Genomic DNA, 22,975 nt, shown 5'->3' on the forward strand with positions numbered 1-22,975 from the left:
GTTGCAAATGTTCATTTCTTTTATCGTTCTGGGTAGGAGAACCCCTGGCAATTTGTAGCAGAAATATGACAGGGAGTAAATTTGTTTCAAGGCTAAGTAAAAGTCTGGAAGCTTTGTTCTGATACAACTGCGTACGTGCTGTTTAACAATTATTCTTTAATAAGGAGGCAAGTGTTGAGTTACCTTTACAAGAACGCTATTTACTAATTCAAAAGACTTCAAATTTTCCTGCTGCTTCTCGCGTGTTAAGGAAATAAATGAAAAGGACAGGACACTGTAAGAGGAGAAAGACAGTGTATACACACGCGCGCGCACCTTGGAAACACTTCTCCAGCTCTGTGAACAGATTTTCCAGAGCCCCTAGTCAAACCCTGGTCAAATCTCTGGTCGTTTCAGACCCAGACAGGGTTTAGAAGCGAGGCCTCGGGGTTCCTCCTTTATCCAGCCCGGCCGACGGGACACTCGCCTCCCCCTCCTTTCCTCCCCGCTCGGCCCCAGCAGCCAGCGCCCCCGAGCCTGGAAGACCGGAGTCGGGCGCCCAGGCTCCATCTGTCCCTTCGGCCTAGGTCCCCGGAGGACGACTCTTCTTCTCCCGCAGCCCAGTTCCAGGGGAAAAGGGGTCGGCGCGGGCGAAAACGGCCCTAACAGCCGACCACCCGATGCCCGTGCCGGGCCAGCCCTGCGTCTGCGAGGCGCGTCCCAGCCCAGCTCTTCGCACCCACCTGCCTCCTCCGGCGGCCCCCGCGCCAGCTCCCGCGGCCCCGCCGCCTCCAGCTCCCGTTCCCGGCCGCAGCGCCATCTTGCTCCGGGCCTGCCGCCGCCACCACCTCCCCAGCAGCTGTCAGGAGAGCCACTTCCGGGGCAAACGCCGGGCCCCACCTCGCCGCGGACTGGGAGACGGGGCGGGCCGCGCGCCCACGTGACGCCCCGCGCGCGGGGGAGGAGCCGCGCGCCCGCGTCACGTGACCCGGCTGCCGCCGCGGGGCCCGCCAGGTGCAATTCTCGTTCTGGGTCTGGTGCGGCGGTCTGCGCCCCGTTCCAGGGAAGCTGATTCATTCTCCCGCAAGGCTCTGTGGAGGGCCCAGTTGGCCGGCGAGCTGCTAGGCGTCGTCGTTGCTCAGATTGAAAAACCATCATCTTGGTTTAGTGAAAAGAGTAGCTTGTCTTGTTTTTTTTTTTAAACTGGATGGTGGGTACACGGGTGCTTTTTTGTTGTTGTTGTTGTTACTCTTTACGCAAGGAATAGATGGATCCAAAATGCCCCTTTGATAGCTTCACAGCGCTAGTAATAAGCTCTACTTTTTCCGTGGAACTCGGCAGCTTCCTTTTGGTACGCACCCAAAAAAGCTGAAGGTATTTAGCCATCTGATAATCCGTATTTTTCCTACATTCAAAATCAGAGCCAAAACAGTGTTTGGAAGCGGTTCACTGCTCTGAATCTATCTAGCCATATTTTTACTGTGATTTCCCCCCCCCCAAACTACTGTAAGTAAATGTGAAAGTTGAATGTAGACTTTTTCAACCCCTCAGGTAGAGTTTGTTTACTAGCAAGTAACAGATTCTAATTAGCTTTATCTTTTAGTCTTGCTTTTAGGGCTTTTACAAGGAAACAATTTGACGTTATTTATTGGGCACAAATCACTGGTTGGGAACTTTACTGTATTTTTTCAAATCCTTAAAGTCCCTAAGAGTTACTGTTGACATTTCAGATAAGAAAACCCCGATTACAAGAAACTGTAATTTACCCAGCTCACACAGCTGCAAAGCAGCAGGACCAGGATCCAAATCCAGATGTTTGACTTCAAAGTCCTTGCTCATTTCAACTAAAGCCAGCTATTTATCACTTTATCATAATTGTCCACTAATTTCATTCCTCCCCCTCTTTAGAAGAGACTGTGTAGCGGATGTTCCAATTGATATAAACTGATATACTAAATTCAGTATTAATCCATTAACAAACCAAATTGATACAGGTTTTTGTAGCCACTTTAAGGATGGGTGGTTACACAGGAGAAAATACTGAGAACAAGAGGGAAAAAGTCAAATGAAAGGAGTATATCAAAGATCACAGAAGACATGATTTTTGTTTCTGCCTGGAGTACTTTGTTTTCCTTTACTTATTGACTGTTACATCTGTAAGACCCAGGATGTCAGCCTTCCATGACATTTCCAGTCCAGGTTAGATGCTCTCCTGTAACGCTTCAGCATCGTGGCTTTATGTTTAACACAGCATTTACTACATTCTTTGTTCCTTTGCTTTATCCTCAACACTACACTGTAAGGGCACAGACTATGTTATCAAGCCTTGTATTCCTAACCAAATACATAATGTTTGTTTAAAGAGAAGTTATAACATGTCAGGCACAGTGCTAGGTACTCCTAATCTTGAGACATAGTTGGTATTACCATCAGTTTCACAAATGAAAAAACAACCTCTGAGAAATGAAAAAACTTATTCAAACAACTGGTAAATGGGTAGTACCAGCACACAGAAGTCCAGAATATATTTTGAGTCAAGGATGTGTTTGCGAGTACAAACAAACAAAAAAATCACAGGCTTGTATTTCTTGCACCTTGCAGCAAGAGGTCTCTATTTACATAAATTCTGAAGATGACCAATTTTTGTCCTATCTAATATATTTAAGTTGGAGTTTACCTGTCCTGACTCGAGAATAAAAGACTGAGACTAAAGTAAATAAATAAGTTTAATTCAAGTGCTGCTGAGAAAAGGTTATCAATATAGTATTACAATATGATAATAACTAACATTCCTGTTAGGTACCATTCCAAGTAACTTACAGGTATGAAGTTGTTGTTTTATTCCACTGTACAAAACTAGCAACTGAGAGAAATCTGCTAAGAGTGAGTAGTCTCCATCACTGTATAATCATAATCCTGTACCTTTGGCAGAGACCTGTGTACTAAAGGATGAAGGGCCATAAAGCCTCAGGAAACATCAGCTGTAAGAGAATGGGGCCAGAGGTATATCAAGTAACAGGAACATTCTTCCTTATCAGGATAAAATGTTTATCAGTTTTTGAGCAAAGTCATCTCGAATGGAAAGAGATAGGAAAGAACATGGCTAAATGACAGAAAATGAAGAAAAGGAGAGGCTGACCATAATCTTATAGTTGCAACATTATGACAGGTACAGTATGAGCTATGTTACCGGTGAGGGATAAGATATTTAATAGACCAAAGAATTTAAAATCCTAGGGAACTTGAATAACCAGCCACATAAGAGGCATTTCGTTGTGGCTCATACCACAAAAGGCCACCAACAAATTAAGAAATAGTGAAATAATTGAGCAGTAGGTTTATTCTTGTTAGACAGCCCATGCTGCTTCTTGTGCATTCAAAAAAACCAACCAACCAACAAACCAAAAAAGAAAGGAAGGAAGAAAGGAGGGGAAAAAAAGCAAGTGGGAAGGGGCATTCAATCGCAAAGCTTTACTTTGAAATGTGGTTCCAGATGCCTCTCCACAGCATTCATGACACCTTCCTTCACACTTGAAGGGAAAAATCCATGAGTTCACCACATTTGGGTGTTGTTATTTTTAGCATAAGCATTTGTTCTTCTATAAGAAGTATCTCTCTGGATTCAAACCACACAAATTTCAATGAATGTTATTTCCATTGTATAATCACTTAAAAATGACCTACAAACTGAACTTGACATGATGCGCTGATAATTTAGGATCATTTTTCACCAGTCCGGTGTTCTTGTGGTTCATTTCAAATGTTTGGTACAGGTGATTATAAGATGATGTATTCCATGAAAACAACATTCATACTGGAATCATAAAATTACATTTGTGAGACAGTCTTTTTGAAAGTCTGTTTTTAACTTTTGTCCTCAGGAGCTACTTTCTTCTTGCTCTTCTGACCAGTGACCTTTTTCCTGTGACAATGAAAGGAAAGTTGAATTAGAAATTTTAGTTAAAAAAAAAAAAAGAAAGAAATTTTAGATATAGGTACTCTCCAAAACTCCACCAGTGTAATAAATACTGAAATCTACCATATAATCAAGTATATGAGGCACTAGGAACACAAAGATGCTTTAGACATGGTCTTTCTAAAGAAAATCATGAACACTTAAGTGAGATAGAAACATCACAACAAACTACACTACAACATGCCATAAAAGACATATTCTGGTCCTGGCCTAATAGTAAGAGTTCACATCAAGTGCTAGATGCTGTTATAAGTGCTTTACATGTATCAACTTAGGTCATCTTCCTAACTTATGAAAAAGATTCTATTATCATCCTCATTTTACAGATGAGGAAAATGAGGTAGAGTGGTTGAGCAACTTGCTAATAAATGTTAGACATGAACTTTTGACAGTCTGATTTTAGAGTCTGGTGAATCAGCTAAGTGTTAACACAGGAAAAGGAGAAAAGTTTTGAGAAAATAATCAATATGTGCAGACTATTGTATAGTAATACAAAGTTCTTGGAGGTATATTAACTCATTTACCCCTCAACCAACCTTGAGTTGAGGAGTTGGCAGAGTTGGTATTATTTATATAACTATTCCTATTATATATCAGGGGAAAGGGGCTTAAGAGAGGTGAAGTGACTTGTCCAAAATCACACAGGAAAAGGTGGTATGAGAGCCAGTTCTTCTGGCTCCGAATCCAATCCCCCCCACCTCCCACTACAGCTGGTTGAGTTTGCAGTGCCTGAACTGAGGTCCACTGGGCAACAGGATTCAGGTTTATAGCTCAGCTAAGAAGCTAGGCCGAAAGATATGGATTAATAGTTATCAGCATAGAGCTGAGGCCACAGATGTGGGTAACATCATTAAAACATCTATAGTGGAGAAGTAAGACAGAGTCAAATCAGGTCTTGTTTGTATCTATGTTAAGAAGTACAGCCTTTAAATGGTAAGAAAATGGAGAGTCAACCAAAGCATCTTTAAGCAGGGAACTAGTGACAAGGTTTATACCAAGTGTCCTCAGTCTTTGTGGAACTTTAAGTTTCAATAACCTCAGAGCATAAAAGCCACAAACTTACAAAAATCAACAATTAGAGTGTAATTACCTAAAATACCAATATTTCTTATTAAAATTCAACATAGCTACGATCTCATGCTCTAGTTGATTTTGGACCTTCGTAAAAACTTTCATCAGCTGCTGCTCACTGCCTGAAAGGACTGCACTTCGAATCATAAGCTTTAAGATCACCCAAAGAATGAGGTTCTGATGCAGTGCCACAATTCTGAAGCGGCCCACCACAAGAAAAAGTCAAATGAGACAGGGAAGGAGACCAAGCAGGGCAACCTTCTCTACCAATCCAGTGGTCTAAGTGTCACTCAGGAACTGTTACCACAAAGAATTGAAATTAAAAAATGTATTAAGAATGCACGAAAGAACAAATGACATTAAAATAACTTTCAAATGATACAATTGTATAAGTTTGCCACATTTTTTTCTCCCCAAGTTATTAAAGTTTAAAACCACTAAAACTTTGGGACACTCTGCACACTCTATGTACCTGGGCTGAACATGACTTCCCACAGTCAACGCGAATCGTCAGGCAGACTCTCACTCGGAAAGAATGCGCACTCCAGTCTTCTCGCCTTTCTTCACCTCCTTCCTTCTATGTGCCTGAACTTCACCTATCCTTGAAGACAGTTCTACCTCCTTGAAACTTTCTGGAACTACACCAATCCATAATGATGTTTCCCTTCTCTAAACTTCTATTTTATTTAGAAGTTATTCTCTACATTTTTTCATGTGCATTAATCTCCTTTCCCCAGCTTCAGGAGAGGATTCTCATTTTACATCCATTCATACACCTTACTACCATCAAGTACCTCGCAGGTCAACAGGACTTGGTAAATGCCTAACACATTGTATGTGTTACATATTAACTGGTACTGACAGAATTTGAAGCATGTCATTTTCCTTAAATAGCGGAAAGAATAGTACTGCTCAGAATATTTTAGCTTACCCCTATCAAATCAGGTAGCTTCCTGGGAGTGACAGGCAAAAAAGGTAGTCCTGTGTGGATGTTAAAAAATCTATACCTTAAAATCCTCAAAAACTCAGATAAACCACTAAAATTTACCCAAGTCATACTGTTCAGAGGTGTTACAATGTGCTTCTGCATAAGCCTAAGGTCTTAATGAAACCCTACCCAGAATGTGGGGCTTCAAGGAAGACCCCATCAGTGGGAGTCAGTAGTCCTAACTACCGGCCGCAGGATTATGCTCAGGTGCAGGCCGTGTGGAGATGGTGGACAGTGCAACTCTAATTCACAGTGAACTGAAACCATATTTTCAAAGACGGAGAAAAACAGATCGCTAATATGCGCATACAGAAGAATTCCAAGCTCCCAAATCATAGGCAACCAAAGATACATTACTTTTATTACATTTTATAATGGACTGTAGACCTATCAGTTCCACTTCTAAAAGTTTAGCCCACGGGAACATAATGCCTACTGTAACTATACGACCGAGCCAGACAGTCCCCTTCCCCATATACTTACTGTGTATCCTTAGCTTTTTCTAAAAAATATTTTGGAGTTGTACTAATGCTCTCTCTCTCCAAAGGCTTCTTAATCATCTTTTTCTTTTGTTTGCTGCAAGTTACAAAGTAAGAGAAAAAAGAATTGAACTAAGTGCAACTTAGTTTAAAAGAGCTAAAGCTAAAACTAGTTTAGATTCTTGGTCACAAAATTCATTTCTTTTATCCAGTTTCCAGTGACACTGTATCCACTTTAATATACTAGGTAGACTAACAGAGGTAACCCAAAGGGATGATAAATTCAATCAATTTTTAAAAGGCACTGATTATGATTAAAGTATGTCTTTTGTCACTCTTGTATCCTATACCAACAAACACTAGAGTTTGATTTCGGCCAATTAACTGCTTTTTACCAGTTTTATGAACTAAAACAAAATCTAAGCCTATTTTACCCATATTGAATAATATTGAAAAAATCTGAATACATAAAATTTCAAGGATTAAAACCTGACAAGGAAAGAACATACAGCATTAACAAACATTTAAAAGGAAATTTATCTTAAAATGTTCTAAAGGGAGTAGTAGTGTTAGAACAATAATGTAGAAGAGTATGAAAGCAAGAATGTATATGCAGAAAGAGAGAGGCTCCAGGTAAATTCAAGACTGTACCTTAGTAGTTTTTGGAAACCTTTTATGTATTCTGGTACAGGACATCCAGCCTGCTGTATAACATTGGCAACACTGAAAAAGACATCCATAAATATAAATTTGTATCTTACCAGACTGACGTTTATATACTTAAACCCTTTGCACAATACAAGAGCAACTAAAATACAAAAACAGGAAGGTATTCTGATATACTGTCAATTATCACTAGATGCAATCACATTGGATTATGGAGAGAACTGTCCGCTGGACTGAAATCAATGCATTGATGAATAATTTTAGACAGCAGCTTATTTCTACTCAACATTTATCAAGCCCAAAAAAGCTACTAGGCCCTGTCTTGAATGAGACACTGACTGAAGTCAGAGTCAAACTTAAATTTGTGAAATGATAGTGCTTATTATGGGCTTAGCATTGTCTCAAGCTTCTCATGTATAGTAACTTCCTCAATCCTTACAACCCTTTGTAGTAAATACTATCATTATCCCCATTTCCCAGATGCAAAACTTAGGTGCAGTTACACTGAAATGGGGTTCATCAGATTCACATGCTTGCAGTCCCTGAGGAGAACTTAGGTGAATCTAGGCTGTTGGAATATACCCCTGCTACCCATCATGTGGAAGTCTGCTCAAAGCAAAACCAAGGCTGACAGAGCCAAGGCTCAGAAGGCGCAAATCAAAATCTTTGCCAAAACTGATACATAGATCAAAGTACAAACTGCCTCCATCCATAACTCAATTTCATTTGTCACAAATGTGAAATGTTGTCAATTATCATCAGCCTAAAATTTCTATAGGCAACCAAAATGTAGGACACTGAAGTTCTATATTAAAATCTATGATGATGGGCTGAATTAAGACTTGAGATTCTAAAAGTATATCTATCGTAAGTTACCCAGGCTTCAAGGGGCTACAATTGAGTAATACTGGGGTGTGTTACTAAAATAATTCTTCCTACACGACAGGTGATCTTGGGACTAAATATAACACTCCATCTGCCCCTAAGAGTAATGGGAAGAATACATCATAGTAAGAGATCATTCTGACTGGGCCAGAGACTCAGGGTTAACTTTAAACTATTCATTACTCCAGAAACCTTAACATTACATTGTAAGTAATAACTGATGGCTAGTGGGAGAATTCGGCAAGTCTGAAACTTAATAAATATTCCACTGTGAATATTTCCAAAATCTAATAATCGAAGGGCAAAAACAAGGCCTTTTGATCATTTTTCTTTTTCTCACAGCTAAAATGTGGTTGATTAGTATCATAACAGAGTTTGAAACACAGCCATTTTGTAATTATCCATTAATTGTGTATAATTGATCAATTTTGCCAACTTAATACTAAGTTATCTCCCCTAATTTACCTTCGTAATAATGGTTTATCATCTTCTGTGAAAAATGTAACAGCTTTTCCTCTATGCCCTGCTCTTCCAGTTCGACCTAAGAGAAATCATACCATAAATTAAAAACTTGTTTGGGGGAATGAGACTTTCAAGATTCACATATAAAACTCACTGGATTTCCACAGCACTAAAAAACGAGCAAGCTGAAGGGAAGAGCAGAGGTGTTAAGGCAGACTAGTGAGGGGCTGGGGCACACAACTCACCTATCCTGTGGATGTACTCCACTGAGCTGGTTGGAAAGTCATAGTTGATCACCAAGTTCACACCTTTAAAATCAATCCCTCTGGCCAGCAAGGCTGTACAAATAAGAACCCAGATTTTTCCTGCTCTGAAGCTGTGGACTGTGTTATCTCTCTGGTTAACAGAACATATATGAAATGTTTTAGTACCACTCTAGGAATGGAAAACAAGGACTTCATAAATTTAATGTCAGTTTAAAAATTTAGTTATTCTTTATGGCTTTGAAAGTATACATGTGACTTTACCTGTTGCTGCGTTCTGTCTGCATGAATAACATCCACATTAATACCTTCATATATGAGCTCATGAAAAAGCTCCTTAGCCCTCTCAATGGACTGAACAAAAACAAGAACTGGTGGACTGAAACCCTGAAAGAAAGCACACATAACCCATAGGAAAGAATATAACTGCAGTATTTCATATGATTTTAGTTCACAAAATGACAATTCAATTTAGAAATTGCCAAATTTCCTAGACCAGTGGTTTAAATCTGCCTCTTTCTTCCTCACCATCCACGCTCTACAATGGATTCTTTCCATTCAACTTGAATGTACTCTCCATCTTGCTAATCTCAATAATCTTGTCTAAGTAATCCCTCTTCACTTTCTACAGCAATGGGTGTCCACTCCTTGAAATAATTATCTCTTTGCTTCTGTGCCTCAGAACTTTTTTGTTTCTTCTTAAAATATAGTAACTGTCATTTTAAGACATTATTTATCCTAACTGTGGGTATTCCACCAAAGCTTAGTCCTTGGTTCTCAGTTCTCTCAATATAATCTTATCAAGTTATATAAAATCTCAGTTATCAACTACCAGCTCTAAATAAATAATTTTTGTATTTATACTATCAAAACCCCTCCTCTCTCAAACCCTTTCCACACACCCTTTCAGAGTCTAATGAAGCTACAAAGCTTTCTAACCACACATCCACACAAAATCTTACGTATAATTTCAAAAGGTTCACAGAATTCCTCAAGCTTATACAAGGCTAAAAATCCCTGATGTATAATCCCATGTGAGTATCTGTGAAAACCTTAAATTTCCTATTGACAAATAAATTTCATTAAGAACATTAGTAAAACTAACACATATAGCATTTATTATGTGCCAAGAACTACTAAGTATTAACTCATTAATAAAACAAAACCCCACACTCCAGTGTCGTATTCATTCTACAGTGCCCCAGTTCTGTAAGAAACCAGCAGGGGGTGGGGGGAGGTTAAGGGGGCAGATTTATGCAGGCATTCTTCGTTTTACTGCACTTCACGCTGTGTTTTGTTTTGCTTACAAACTGAAGGTCTGCGGCAACCCTACATCAAGCAAGTCTATTGGCACCATTTTTCCAACAGCACATTTGCTCACTTCATGTCTTTTTTAATAATTTTTTAGTTTTAATAATTTACACAGTATTTCTAACTTTTTCATTTATTATATTTGTTACAGTGATCTTTGATGTTACTACTATGACTTGTGGAAGTTCAGATGATGGTTAGCATTTTTTAGCAATAAAGCATTGTTTAATTAAGGTACGTACATTGCTTTTTCTGACATAATGCTATTGCACACTTAACAGACTACAACATAATGTAAACATAACTTTTATATGCACTGGGAAGCCAGAAAATTCCTGTGACTCGCTTTATTGCAATGCTGGCTTTATTTCCGTGTTTGGAACCAAACCCACAATATCTCCGAGGTCTGCCTGTATGCAGATGTGGAAAAAGGAGGCTTCCAGGGCATCAGGTAGGTCTTTTCCTAGCCTACCCCAAGCTGGGAACAGAAAACTTACTATCCTCTAAAAGGTGAGCCTCTCCCCTTTGAGACAAGAGCTGGCCCGATGTGCTTACTGGTTTACCACTGGATTACTAAATATGATACAGGAATAGCACTCAAGCCTCCACTAGTAATATAAGGCTTGGTGAACTTTCTCAAAATTCAAGAATGTAGTCCAAATTATACCTTTTTAACAAGTTCTCTCATGGCCAGAAGTTTTCCAGTCTCAGAGCCAACAAAGAGAAGCTCCTGTTCTACAGTCTCTACAGCAGAATTCCTGAGAAGAAAACATAACCTTGTAGTTTGCAAGAGCCAATTTTTGTTTTCCCCACAAATTCTAAATCAGTGAAGAAATTTACACACAACTCCAAAAGAATAAACTTTTCCACTGTCAATGTAAGTATTAATTACTTATATTTTAACTTAAAGACAAAGTTGTTATTTTTAAATGTTTTGTTCTGATTATGAAAATGTTATCTCAAGAAAAATTTTAAAAGATAAACAATAAAATGAACTGCCCACAATTCTACCATTTTAGAATAAACTTTGACATTCTGTTGTGTTCTAGTCATAAATTTTCATGTGTCTAATTATTTACTTACAAAATCTTTCTAAAAATAAAATTACTGGGTAAAATGAGAATGTTTAAAGGTTGTTACCACATATGGCTAAATTTTTTTCTTAATGATTAGCAAAGGTTTATTTATAGACAGTTGGAGGAGGGTATCTTAAGGGTTTCTTAACAGTCCATAAGCCATTACAATACATAGTATTATGTCGCAAATATTTTTTCCATTCTGTTATCTGCCTTTACAATTGTATTAATGGTGAATTTTTTCTGTTTTCTCTTTATACACAGGATTTTTAAGTTTAAAGTAGACAAGATATTCTTTACTGTTCCATGTGGCTTCTTTTTTACTTAACATGGTATTATTACAAGCACTTTTTCATATAGCTACAATCTTCACTCTTACCATTTCATGGGTTGCATTATAGTCTATCAATGGCAATATAATTTCTTGGAACTTTTTTCTATCCATTTAGCATAAATGCTCCCCAAAATAATTTTTAAAGGAATTATAAATCAAGTGGCTCAGTAACATCAGCTTCCTTCTCTGTGCCCCTACTTAGTTAAGTCATCAAAGAAATTAAACCCTTTCGGTGGCTACAGAGCTCACGTCATAATTTCTGGATGGAAAATATCAACTAAAAGCATGATGACAGGAAGATTCACATGACAGTATGAGAATCTTCCTTTGGAGTACTCTAAAAGAGAAAATCCTTAATCAATCTTGACTTTAAATAATATGTTTCTTTCAGTAAAATTCTCTCCAGTACTAATCTTAGGCCACACAACCTATCTCCTTTAGTCTAAAATAATGACTTGTATTTTTACAAGAAATCAGTGGGATTACGTGGAAGAACAATTACCTTGCTCCAATGGATACAGTAATGACATTGTCCAGGTTGAGTTTGCACCACTGCTCAACATCATATGCAAAAGTTGCACTGAACATAGCTCTTCTGACCTTGTGGGATGTGCAGGCCAAAAAAATGGAAGCCAGCTGGTCTCTGAACCCAGTTTTGCCATCTTCAAACAGTTTATCTGATTCATCTACTACCAGCCACTCAACACTAAGAAATAACAAAAAAAAACTTAGGGGTATTGAACTGAAGGATCCAAGACACTTCACTAAATTGTAGGGACACATGAAGAAGTCAAACCACGGTGATACTTCTCAGATCCACATATCATACTAGAAAGAAAAGTAAGCAGGAAAGAGGTAAAAACAATACAAACATAAATTAGTGTACCTATTCCATCAGCCTCAAAGATATGAGGTTCCATTAGCAACGACATAAAGAGTTTTACATAAACCTTATGAACTCCATCACCATTGCTGAAAGATGTGAAAATTTCTAGGGGAATTCTGGACTACCTGCTTATCAGACTCTGCTGACCTTCTTCCAGACCAGATAGTTACTTTTCTATGAGTTTAATAAAAACCATTATTCTCAGTACCAATATTGGAAGTTGGAAGATAGCAAGCTCCAAAGGGCAATTCAAGTAATTGAAGACAAAATATAATCAACTAAGTGAAAAACACACATAAAAGACATAACCTTATCTGTACCTTGTTAACTCTATTCCTGGAGGATCTTGCTTTAATAAATAGATTAGTCGATTTGGAGTAGTCACAAGAATATCTATAGGAAAAACAAATGGTAAAAGTTGCAAAAACAAGATTCGTCCCTCTTGAACTAGGGGAGTAAGCCTCCTGAGTTGCAGCTAATAACCTCAAGTGGGGAGCAGACGGAGTGGGTATACATGCTACCCCGACAACACAAAGTTCTTCCTTATCAGTAAGCTAACATACATATTTTTTAATCCATCATAGCACAGACTATATCCATACTCTCCTTTTATATATTTGATCTGCCTTCTCAGCTTCTAAGAGACAAGAATGTTATAATCCAACAGTTTAGTTTGCTTTTCAAACATGTGTCTGTTTTTCAGGAAAATACTTTCCTTCAATGCAGTTTTACTCAGATGATCAAGATAAAAGAAAAATAAAGCAGATTAAAAATCATAGAATAAAGCAGGGATTCTCAGCCTTGGCACTACTGACATTTTGACCCAGATGGACTCTTTGTTGCTGGAGGCTGTCCTGTGCATTGTAGGATGTTTGACAGCATCCTGGGCTTCTATTCCTATACTAGTAGCACCCCTCCCCAGCTGTGACAACTTAAAATTTCTCCAGATACTGCCACAGATCCCTGGGGTGGAGGGTGAGGTGGCGATGAGGGGCAAAATCACATTTAGTTGAGAACCACTGGTATATATTTATATAACTACTGGATGGGAGTGGGAAGGAGAGCTCTTCCAGCTTCTCTAAAAATCAAACTAACTACACTTTAAAAACTTTTAGGTGGCAATTAGGATATTTGTAATTTCCAAATCCCTTATAAGCTCTATACCTCAAGGATGAACCCCTTACCAAATTTCTTGGATGATTTAGGTCCAAATTTCTTGGCTGCAACTGCTGCTTTGTGGATCATGTGTATCCTGAATCCTGTTCCCTCAGATATTTTTACTAACTCTCGGTGAATCTAAAACAGAAAATGATTAACCCGGCTGCTAAAGTACTTGGATAAAGTGTACAGTCTCTTTTTCCTTATTAACAAAATAAATCTATTATCAACCCATGAATTTCTGAAATTAAACCCTTAATAATCTGTAAGTTAACCTGGAATCTCAGCATTTTGGAACCTGAATGCCTAATAAGATTCAGTAGCTTCTTCAGGTCTAGTAAACTCGTTCTAAGAGATAAAATCAAAACTCTTCCATTCCGTTACACATTGTTTTTAGAATGCAGTACTGTTACAAAACTATTTCATACCTGGCATGTTTTTTATATTAAGCTCACTGGGAGGGTGGAGCAGACCACTGTATAGTTCTACTTTCTGAAAAACTGACATGGGCTTTCATTTTTCTAGGTGAGAAAAATAAGTTTTAGAGAAGTATATATTACAATATCCTTCCAACTTTAAGGAAGAGCTTATACCAAAGTATTAATGTTAAGATCATCATGTTTTAGAAAATTACAAGACTTAAAATGACCTGCCCATATGCAGTAAGATACAGAAAAGTGTGTTTTCTACAGAATACTTAACCATGACAAAGACACGGGCCTTACTCTCTTGAGACCTTTTTACTACCCTCAAATAAGAAAGATGACTGGAGCAAATACAAACACATCCTCTTCAGAAGCTACAAGTCATACCTGGCTGGCAAGTTCTCGTGTTGGTGATATAATCAGGGCTCTGAAGCCTTTATTTGTGGGTTGTTTCAGCTGCATTAAAATAGGAATGCTAAAAGCTAAAGTCTTTCCAGATCCAGTAGGAGCAGAAGCCAGAAGTTCTCGACCCTAAAAACAGTATGTTAAGAAAAGGAAGAGTACATAAATTTTGCAGAGCCTGGTCAAATAACGCTACCAGCCATAAAAATAACAAAATTATACATAATAAATTCAATCACTCACATTCCCATCACTCTTCTAACATCTTCAATATTCACTTTTCTAACATCATCCATCCTCGACACCACTGCCCCAGTGGAGTTTCTGAGCATTATCACTAAAGTTCATTTGAACTGGATAAAGAAAGTGCATAACTAAAATCCAAAGATAACTGACAACCTCAATTATTTTCATTATTTTCATTTTTCTCCCCCCTAAACCTCTTTATCAAAGGAAAACCACAAAACCAACTTTTTGTCCTAATGACTGCACTGCTCTACCCTTATGGAAGGCTTTAATATGCAGCAGAATGGCTAAAGGTAAGAAATAAAAAGTGGTGATAACCTGAGTGACAGAGTCATTTATAGGTGACAATCTTCAAAAGGTACTATGATTCTTAGCTTAAAGCTTAGGTCACCATAGAAGCAATCTTACATGAGAATTAAAAGCGAATTTACTATAATGTCAGCCAGCGTCATTCAAATATATTCTCATTCTAGTTCCCAAAGGAAATGAAAAAGATTAGTATGGATGAGGAGGGCACTCATGTTCTTTGGCAACCAGAACTGAAGGCCATCTTTGGTTATGTGGAGGGAAAAATGTCAGCTCTCATCACTACAAAAAGAAACCTCAGAAAAATTTAATTTCCAAAAATCTAAGTTAACTCATACCTCTATCAACAGTGCATAAACAAATTATGGTGTATTCATACAAGAGAATACTACTCAGTAACAAACTGATATATGCAACATGGATGAATCTCAAAAATAGTATATAGTGAAAGAAACCGAAAATAAAGGAAATAGATAATGAATGATTCCACTTACACAATATTCTAGGAGAGATAAAACCAATACATGGCAATAGAAACCAAGTGCTTACCTCTGGGCGGGGTGAGGTTAGGACTAAATGGAAAGGGTATGAGAGAACTGTCTGGGGTGACAGAATGTTACACGTCTTCACGGGGGTGATGGATACATAGGGTATGCATTGTTGAAACTCACTGAACTGTGCACTTAAAATTTATGTATTTCTTGGTACTTACATATACTTCAATAATAAAAAGTCTTGGGATAAAAATAAAGTCAGGTTATGTACAAGAATTCTGTATTTCTGAAATCGTTCCTGGATATTATAAGCTACATCATGGATGGATGAATAGAACATATACCCTAGCCTCAGAGGGTTAACACGCTTAGTAAATGGAAAAGGTAAATATAATTAATAAAAATACATGGCAGTGTAAGACAAAATGTAAGATAAATGTTGCAAGAAAAAGAAAACACATGGAGAACTGGGTGGTAGGGGAGAGAGTTCTGGTAAAGGAAAAAGATGACATCTACCGGTAGTGATCATGACAAGTTTTAAGAAGGCACAGGCATTAGAGATGGACCTTAAAAGCAGGGAAGGTTTTCAACAGGAGGTGGTAAGTAGAAAGGAAGATTTCAACAAGGGAAGGAAATGAACACACGCACATACAAACGAGGAATGTCAAGAGACATTCTAGACCTTCATACTCACATGCAGCATAACTGGAATGGCTTGCATTTGGATTGGTGTAGGTATCTGGAAGCCTGCATCTAGAATGTTCTGAAGCAGTCGAGCATTGATTTTATATTCCTCGTCAAGTTGCTGAAATGTAGCAATTGGGTCAGGAAGATCAGTTCCTTGGACATGAATTTTATGTTTATTCCGCAAGAAGTTTATCTGGAAAGAGAAATAAAGGAGTCACCGTGGATATGGTCAAATACGGTGTTAGATGTTGTAAAGCAACAGTAAGTTTCTGGGATGAGCGTTAGCAGCCTATGAAACTTTCTGGTTAAATTTCAAGCCCTAAAAGATAGAAATACTAGGTATAATTCATGTCCTTTCACAGATGGAAGACCTTCATAACAGCGAAAGCTATCAATCCAGATTTCTTCACATTAATGTGTCAATGCCATGAATAACATGCTATTCATATTAACGTGCTACTGTCATAGTCATAATCTTACATAAACTTCTAGAGGGCAGGCACTGAATCGATCTATTTTCTTTCTGCAGCATTTAGCACATAAGTGCCAATGCTTTTTAATGTTCTACCCTAAATGTTTTACTTATTAAAATTTAGTGCCAAAAGTAGAGTCAAGTGACGTTGATTTGGTTTGTTTCCCATTCTCTGATCCAGACAGTCAAATTCGGGATGCGGGATTACTGAAGTGAGATGAACAATACTCCCCATCTGCAACTCGGCAGGAGTGCAGGAGACACTACGATGGTCGGAAAAACTCCTGGGGCAAAGACGTTTTTCTAACCTTTTCTTTCCTGAGCTGCTCCAACTTTCCTGAAGTTAGTTTATTTTCTTTTTTGGCTTTCTTCTCTTCAATCTTTGCTTCCACAGATGATATCCATTGTATAGTAGAAACTTCTTGAGAAATCATTTCTAAAATATATTTATAAAAAATTAAAGGATTTTAAGTGCAACATCTTTAGCAATACCTTCATACTAAACAAAAGAAAAAGTACTAGCGGACACAACCTGATAAAGTAATGTGAGGCATAAAAACTGGGAAAGGAGAGGCAAGCTCTGTGTTGGTAAAATCAAAGCTCTGAGCTCACACTCTTTTTAAATTATCTCAGCTGTGTAATGTGTACATGACTGTATACTTTAAAACAATAAGGAATTATCTGAAAAACTACTTAAACAATAGGAGATTTCAATGACGCATCCAGCTTTTCTATATCCAAACCACAACCAGCTAGAAAATAAATATGATGTAAGAAAAGATTTCACTTTTAATAGCAAGGAACACAACTCAATATTTAAGGACTTCTCAATATTATAAAGAGAAAAAGTTCTCACTAAACCTATAAATAACACTAATTCAATGAAAAGTAATGATAGGATTGTTTTAGTAACGGGACTAGCTGACTTTAAAATTTACATGGGAAAGTAAGTATGTAAGAATACCTAAACAATTCTAAGAGTAATGAGCAAAGACTACTTCTGGAGTTTCTTTTAAATTCTTTTCAACTTCACTGATGCATAACTGACAGAATAAACTGTATATTTAAAGTACACAATTTGAGGAGTTTGGACATATGTATACACCTGTTAAACCATCACCACATTCAAGGTTATTTCCATCATTTTCCAAAATTTCCTTGTGGTACCTTATAATGCATCACTCCATCCCTGAGCAACAATCTGTTTTCTGTCACTGTAGATGAATTAGCTTTTTTTCCTGGCATTTTATTTAAATGGAATCATACAGTATGTACTAAATATAGTCTGGTTTCTTTCACTCAGGATAGTTATTTTGGGATTTATCCATGTTGGAGCATGTATCAATAATTTTAAACTTTTAATTTATGGTAGTAGTCCATTGTACAGATATACAATTTGTTTATCCTTCACCTGTTGAAGGATATTTGAGTCATTTCCAGTTTGGGGGCTATTACAAATAAAGCCACTATGAACACCTGTGTACAAGTCTTTGGGAGGACACAGGTTTTCCTTTCTCTTGGTTAAATTCTAGGAGTGGAAACAGATAGGCCACATGATATGCATGTTTAATTAAAAAAAATTCTTTTCAATTTCTACAAAAAAAGCCTACTGGAATTTAATCTAAGTATGCACTGGCTCTATAGATCACTTTAGGGAGAAAATATCTAGTCACCCAATCAATAAGCATGGTATGCCACACCACTCTACTAGAATTTATAACGTAAGGCCACATTAATTAAAACAGGCTGCTACTGGTGTATGAACACACAAATATAAACCAACAAAACAGAATAGAGCCCATATAGAGATGGGAAATAAGTTTACAATAAAAGTTGCATTTAAATCTCATGGGGAGGGGAGAGTGTATAGCTCAAGTGGTAGAGTGCATGCTCACCATGCACAAGGTCCTGGGTTCAGGTCCCAGTACCTCCTCTAAAAATAAGTAAATAAGTAACTAAACAAATCTAGTCTCCCACCAAACTAATTAAGTAAATAAATCACTCCAAAAAAAAAAAAAATCCAGTGGGGAGAAGATGGATTATCAATATATAAGGACAATTTGCTAGCCACGTGGAAAAAAAATTAAATTAGTTCCCTGTTCATTCCTTATACCAAATAAAGTCTAAGAGGGTCAGAGATTTCAATATAACAAAATGAGAACTACAAGTAAGAAAACATGGGAGAATTTTTAAAAAATAAGCTTAATGCTTAGAAGGCAAAAACAAAACAAACAAAAAAACCATAAAGGAAAAGATAAATTTAACATATAAAATGGAAAAAAAAAAAGATAAAGAAGATAAGTGACATGTGACAAGCTAGAAAACATATTTGTAAACATAATATGCTAGAACAGAGCTAATTTCCTTAATATATATAAGGCCTAATAAATTAAGAAGAAACAGAAGAACAATAAAATAGAAAAAATGTGCAAAATACATGAGTAGACAAATACAGAAAAAGAAAACTCTTGTACATTGCTGGTGGGCACCACAAATTGGAATGACTTAAAAAAAATAAAATTCTGTTCCCTTTTATGAGACAGTTGGCATTAATCATCACTAATCCACAAGACTGTGAATTTTCCAATTAAAACTATGTACGTCTATACACATTTGTTGCTAAATAATTAGAGAGCATATCTATGTGTTTCTGCTTGCCTACTATTTGAATCCTTTTCTTAAGATGGTATCAGATCTATTTTTTTAATCATCTTGGTAGAAGGCTTTACTAAACTTCTTTGTAGCCCAGAAAGTAAAAGGATGTTTATTGCAACACTCTTAACAGCAAAAGTGTGTAAACAAGTAAATATTCACAACACAGGAACTTGTCAAATCAATTATGGAACATACAATGTGATACTATGCTGTGTTAAAATGAACAGGGCTGTGCACTTCCTACTGATTCCAAACAATCTCCAAGATACATTGTTGTTTTAATAAAGGGGGAAAGGAAGGGAAGGTTCAGAACAGAACAGCATATAAAGTACACTATCATTCATGTTTTTTTTAAAGGGGGTATAAATACATGTGAATAGACTATCTCTACAAAAATACGTAAGAAATTGATTAACAGTGGTTGCCTCTGGAGAAATAGGGGACTAGAGATAAAAGAATGGGAAGAAAATTTACTTTTCATCATTGTATAATTTTTTAAAAGTGTAATTAGTTGCTTTATTAAAAAGGTAAAAATGGCTAGGAAACTCAATAGGTGTTACAGACAACGAAAAAGATAAATACCCCTACAGTCGAGTACAGGAAAAACCTTGTGAAAAGTAGGCAGAGTAAAAACAAACAATTCAGAAACTTGAAATGTAAACATCCAGTAAAGCATACAAGAAGATGTTCTACCTTACCAGTTATCAAGAAAATATAAATAAAAAATAGTTTCACTCATTAGATTGGCAAAAAAAAAAAAATTGTACCCAGCATCAACATGGCTGTGGGAAGTCATTTTGCAGTTATCTGTTCAAAGAAAGAAATGTGCAGACCCTTTCAACCAGTGAGTCTACTTTTGGGATGCTAATTACAGAAACAATAGCAGCTGTACAAAAAGATGTATGTACAAGTATCTTTATTGTAGCAATATTTATAATCACAAATACCTGGAAGCAACCTGAATGCCATCAACTGACAAATGGCCGTATATTATGTGTGTAACCATACTGTATTTTTCTAATTGAACAAAAATTAAATAAAGAGAAAAAAAATAAGCCAAGCGCTAACCTGAAGTCATCTTCTTCCTCTTTTTTTTGTTCTGCTCCCTCTTCCTTTCAGTTAGGCTCTCTTCTTTTTTCTCTTCATCTTGTAGTTCCTGATGAGTTTTCGATGCTCCACAATCACCTGGGACAGACTTGTTTCCAAAAAAGTCCAGTCCCTGCAGCACCTCTGAAGAACCAAAGTCATATTTCCTTTTCCCTATCTAAAACCCAAAAAATTTTAAATTAAATCTGTGGACAGACTAGCATTGTTTTCACCTTAGCAGTATTGGCAGTAAGGATGTGGGTCCAATGACTCCCCATCTTTTTTATTCTTTCACCAAATATTTGGTGAGCTGACAAGTGTGTTCGGGCATATAGAATCCAAGGTGATACCTTTCCTGATCTGATAACAGTAATAATAATAATCATAATAGCAACCAACACTTATATACATTTATCAGCATAGCACATATTGTCAGGTAGATTTCCAAGCATGTTTAGATACATTAAATCACTTCATCCTTCAACAACTCTAACAAGGTAAATAGTAATATTACAGACGAGACAATCGAGGTACTAAAAGGTTAAGTAACTTGACCAAGGTCTCAAAATTAGTAACTGGAAGCTCCATGATTTGAACCTGAATAATCTGGTTCCACAGTTCAAACTCTTCATAACTACACTATACCGTCAGAGAAAGAAAAAACACACGTGTTGCACACACACAAAAATGCCTCTAGTCCAACCATCAAGGTTGACAGTCAAGATTTTCCACAATTAGGCCCCAAATACTCCAGATATATCATTCACTAATTTCCAATGTAGATCTCCCATCTCTAAATCGGTCTTCTCCGTGGTTACTTAACAGGGCGTGGAGTTGCGGGAATAAAAAGAACCATGCCCACTAAAGCTACACCCATGCCAAGACAAATCTGGGGAAGCTATAGTTAAAGAAACTCTCTCCGTTTTGGGTTGTCTTTGAAATTCCTTTCCACCACTTTCGGAAAAAAGGTTACTTTTGAAAGAAAGAGTCTACCTGTGCTTTGAATAAACTCGGAAGCGGGGCCGAGGGTGGGGAGCAGGGTAAATGTTTCCGTGCTAGACCTAGCTAAGTCTACAGAAGGATGGGGAAAGAGTTCATTCAGAAGGCTGCGGTAAGCTGAAAGCCAAAGGAGGGAAAATGCCCCACAGGCACGCCACGGGATCTCTGAGCACTGGCTCCCCCAGCAGCCGGTTCCCTCCCCGGCTCCTGCCCCTTCTCAGTTACTCGGGCTTCTCACACTCTGCACACAATACCTGGAACCGGGCTGCGTCCGCCGAGAAGCGTCTCACATTGAACTTGGCCCCCGCGCCGAGCCGGCGAAACAGATCGGGAGCGTCCATCTTTACCCAGAAAGCTCCGCGGCCCCAAGCGCCTGCGCAGAGGACTTCCCCGCCCAGAAGGTCTGGGGCCAAACTGTGGGCGGAAGTGGCTCGGGGGGGCGGAGCCTGGCGGCTGTGAGAGTCGAGGCAGTTCTATCGTCGTAGAGTCCGTCGTCATTTATTTGTTCTTTAAAAAAAATCTCGTATGCCGATCACTGTTCCAGACTTGTACGGATCGTTTGGTAAACAACACCCCAGGAATCTCACCTCAGGAAACTTACATTTTAGTGAGGACAGAAGATATTGTTAACAAATAAGCAGGATAATTTCTGAAAGAGCAAAGTGCTATGAAAAATGAAACAGTGTAATTGATAGAGAAGGGGAAGAGGAGTTACTTTTTGGTAGATTAGTCAGGTTCATTCTGATGAAGTGATAATTGATCTAAGAGGAGGCAGCCCTTTCCTGGTACGGGGAACAGCATTCCAGATACAGAAAACACACGCCTGAAGGAGGAAAAGGTTTGGAACCTTGAGGAAATAAAAGGCCAGGGTGACTGGAGCCAAGTTGCAGTGAGGAAGTGTGATACAGACAAGGTTGAAAGGACAGATGAAAACCAGATCTCAGACTCTTATAACAAGGTCATGGTAAGGGATTTGGATTTTAATCTGAGCACATTAGGAAGCTATTCAATTTTTTTTTTTTTTTTTTTTTTTTTTTTTTTACTGAGTGCAACATGATTTCGTTTATCACATTTTATATTTATTTTCTTTATTGTATTTGTACTGTACAAAGTTACTTACACACTGCAGAAGAGACTTAATTTGCTTCACTGCTGTATCCTCAGTTCCTATGTTCTCTCTATAAGTATTTGATGAATTAATGAGGGAATGCTTTATAAAATATTACTCTGGCTATTTGGAGTATGGAGCATAGAAAGGGTAAGAGTGGAAACAGGAAGTCAGTCAAAATAGAAATGATGATGGTGCCTTGGACAAGGGTGGTATCTGTGCTGATGGAGTAAAACGGATAGATTTGGGGTCTATTTTGGAGGTAGATCTAAATGCACCTGATGAATTTCATGTGGAAGTGAGAAGGGAGGACTCACTACTAGGTTTATGGTTTGAAACCGTGGGTAGATGGCATGCGATTTACTGAGCTAGGAGAGACTGAGGGAAGAGCATCCCTTTTTTTGGTGAGGATGAGGCATAGGGGGTGGAATCACTTGTTATGTTTTGGACATGTTAATATGCCTCGTTGATTTTAAGTGTAGCCATCCAAGTAGGTAGTTGATTGCATAAGTCTGAAGCTCAGGGGAACAGGTCAGGGTTAGAAAAATAAATCAATATATA

General features: G+C 37.8%; 2 protein-coding genes across 12 annotated transcripts in view; both read right to left on the reverse strand.

Annotated features, from left to right (window-relative positions):
- SYNRG (synergin gamma) overlaps window positions 1-876 on the reverse strand; it is a 78,987-nt gene extending 78,111 nt beyond the window's left edge. For 9 of the 10 annotated variants that reach the window (XM_031467939.2, XM_031467930.2, XM_031467940.2 and 6 more), the window contains exon 1: window positions 723-875. In XM_031467939.2, coding sequence (XP_031323799.1) covers window positions 723-799 — 77 coding nt within the window. In that variant the 5' untranslated portion in view covers window positions 800-875. Of the gene's footprint in view, window positions 1-722 lie in introns of all 10 variants that reach the window. The other variant, XM_064495023.1, reaches the window with a different exon arrangement.
- A 1,811-nt stretch (window positions 877-2,687) lies between these two features.
- DDX52 (DExD-box helicase 52) lies at window positions 2,688-21,670 on the reverse strand. 2 transcript variants are annotated; one of them, XM_064495025.1, is made up of 16 exons: window positions 21,561-21,657; window positions 20,541-20,667; window positions 20,290-20,451; window positions 16,875-17,002; window positions 16,102-16,287; window positions 14,347-14,490; window positions 13,561-13,672; window positions 12,697-12,769; window positions 11,993-12,196; window positions 10,748-10,838; window positions 9,034-9,156; window positions 8,752-8,902; window positions 8,510-8,585; window positions 7,145-7,216; window positions 6,498-6,590; window positions 2,688-3,901 (listed from the first exon to the last, which is right to left on the reverse strand). In XM_064495025.1, the coding sequence occupies exons 3-16, from the start codon at window positions 20,297-20,299 to the stop codon at window positions 3,844-3,846; spliced, it is 1,521 nt and encodes a 506-aa protein (XP_064351095.1). In that variant the 5' UTR covers window positions 20,300-20,451; window positions 20,541-20,667; window positions 21,561-21,657; the 3' UTR covers window positions 2,688-3,843. The 2 variants fall into 2 exon arrangements, with proteins under 2 accessions (XP_064351095.1, XP_010988791.1); XM_010990489.3 differs by lacking the exon at window positions 20,541-20,667 and having other exon boundaries at window positions 20,290-20,485; window positions 21,561-21,670.
- Window positions 21,671-22,975: the final 1,305 nt, after the last annotated feature.

Source organism: Camelus dromedarius, chromosome 16 (genome assembly GCF_036321535.1).
Source record: "Camelus dromedarius isolate mCamDro1 chromosome 16, mCamDro1.pat, whole genome shotgun sequence".
In the NCBI taxonomy this organism is placed as follows: Eukaryota; Metazoa; Chordata; class Mammalia; order Artiodactyla; family Camelidae; genus Camelus; species Camelus dromedarius.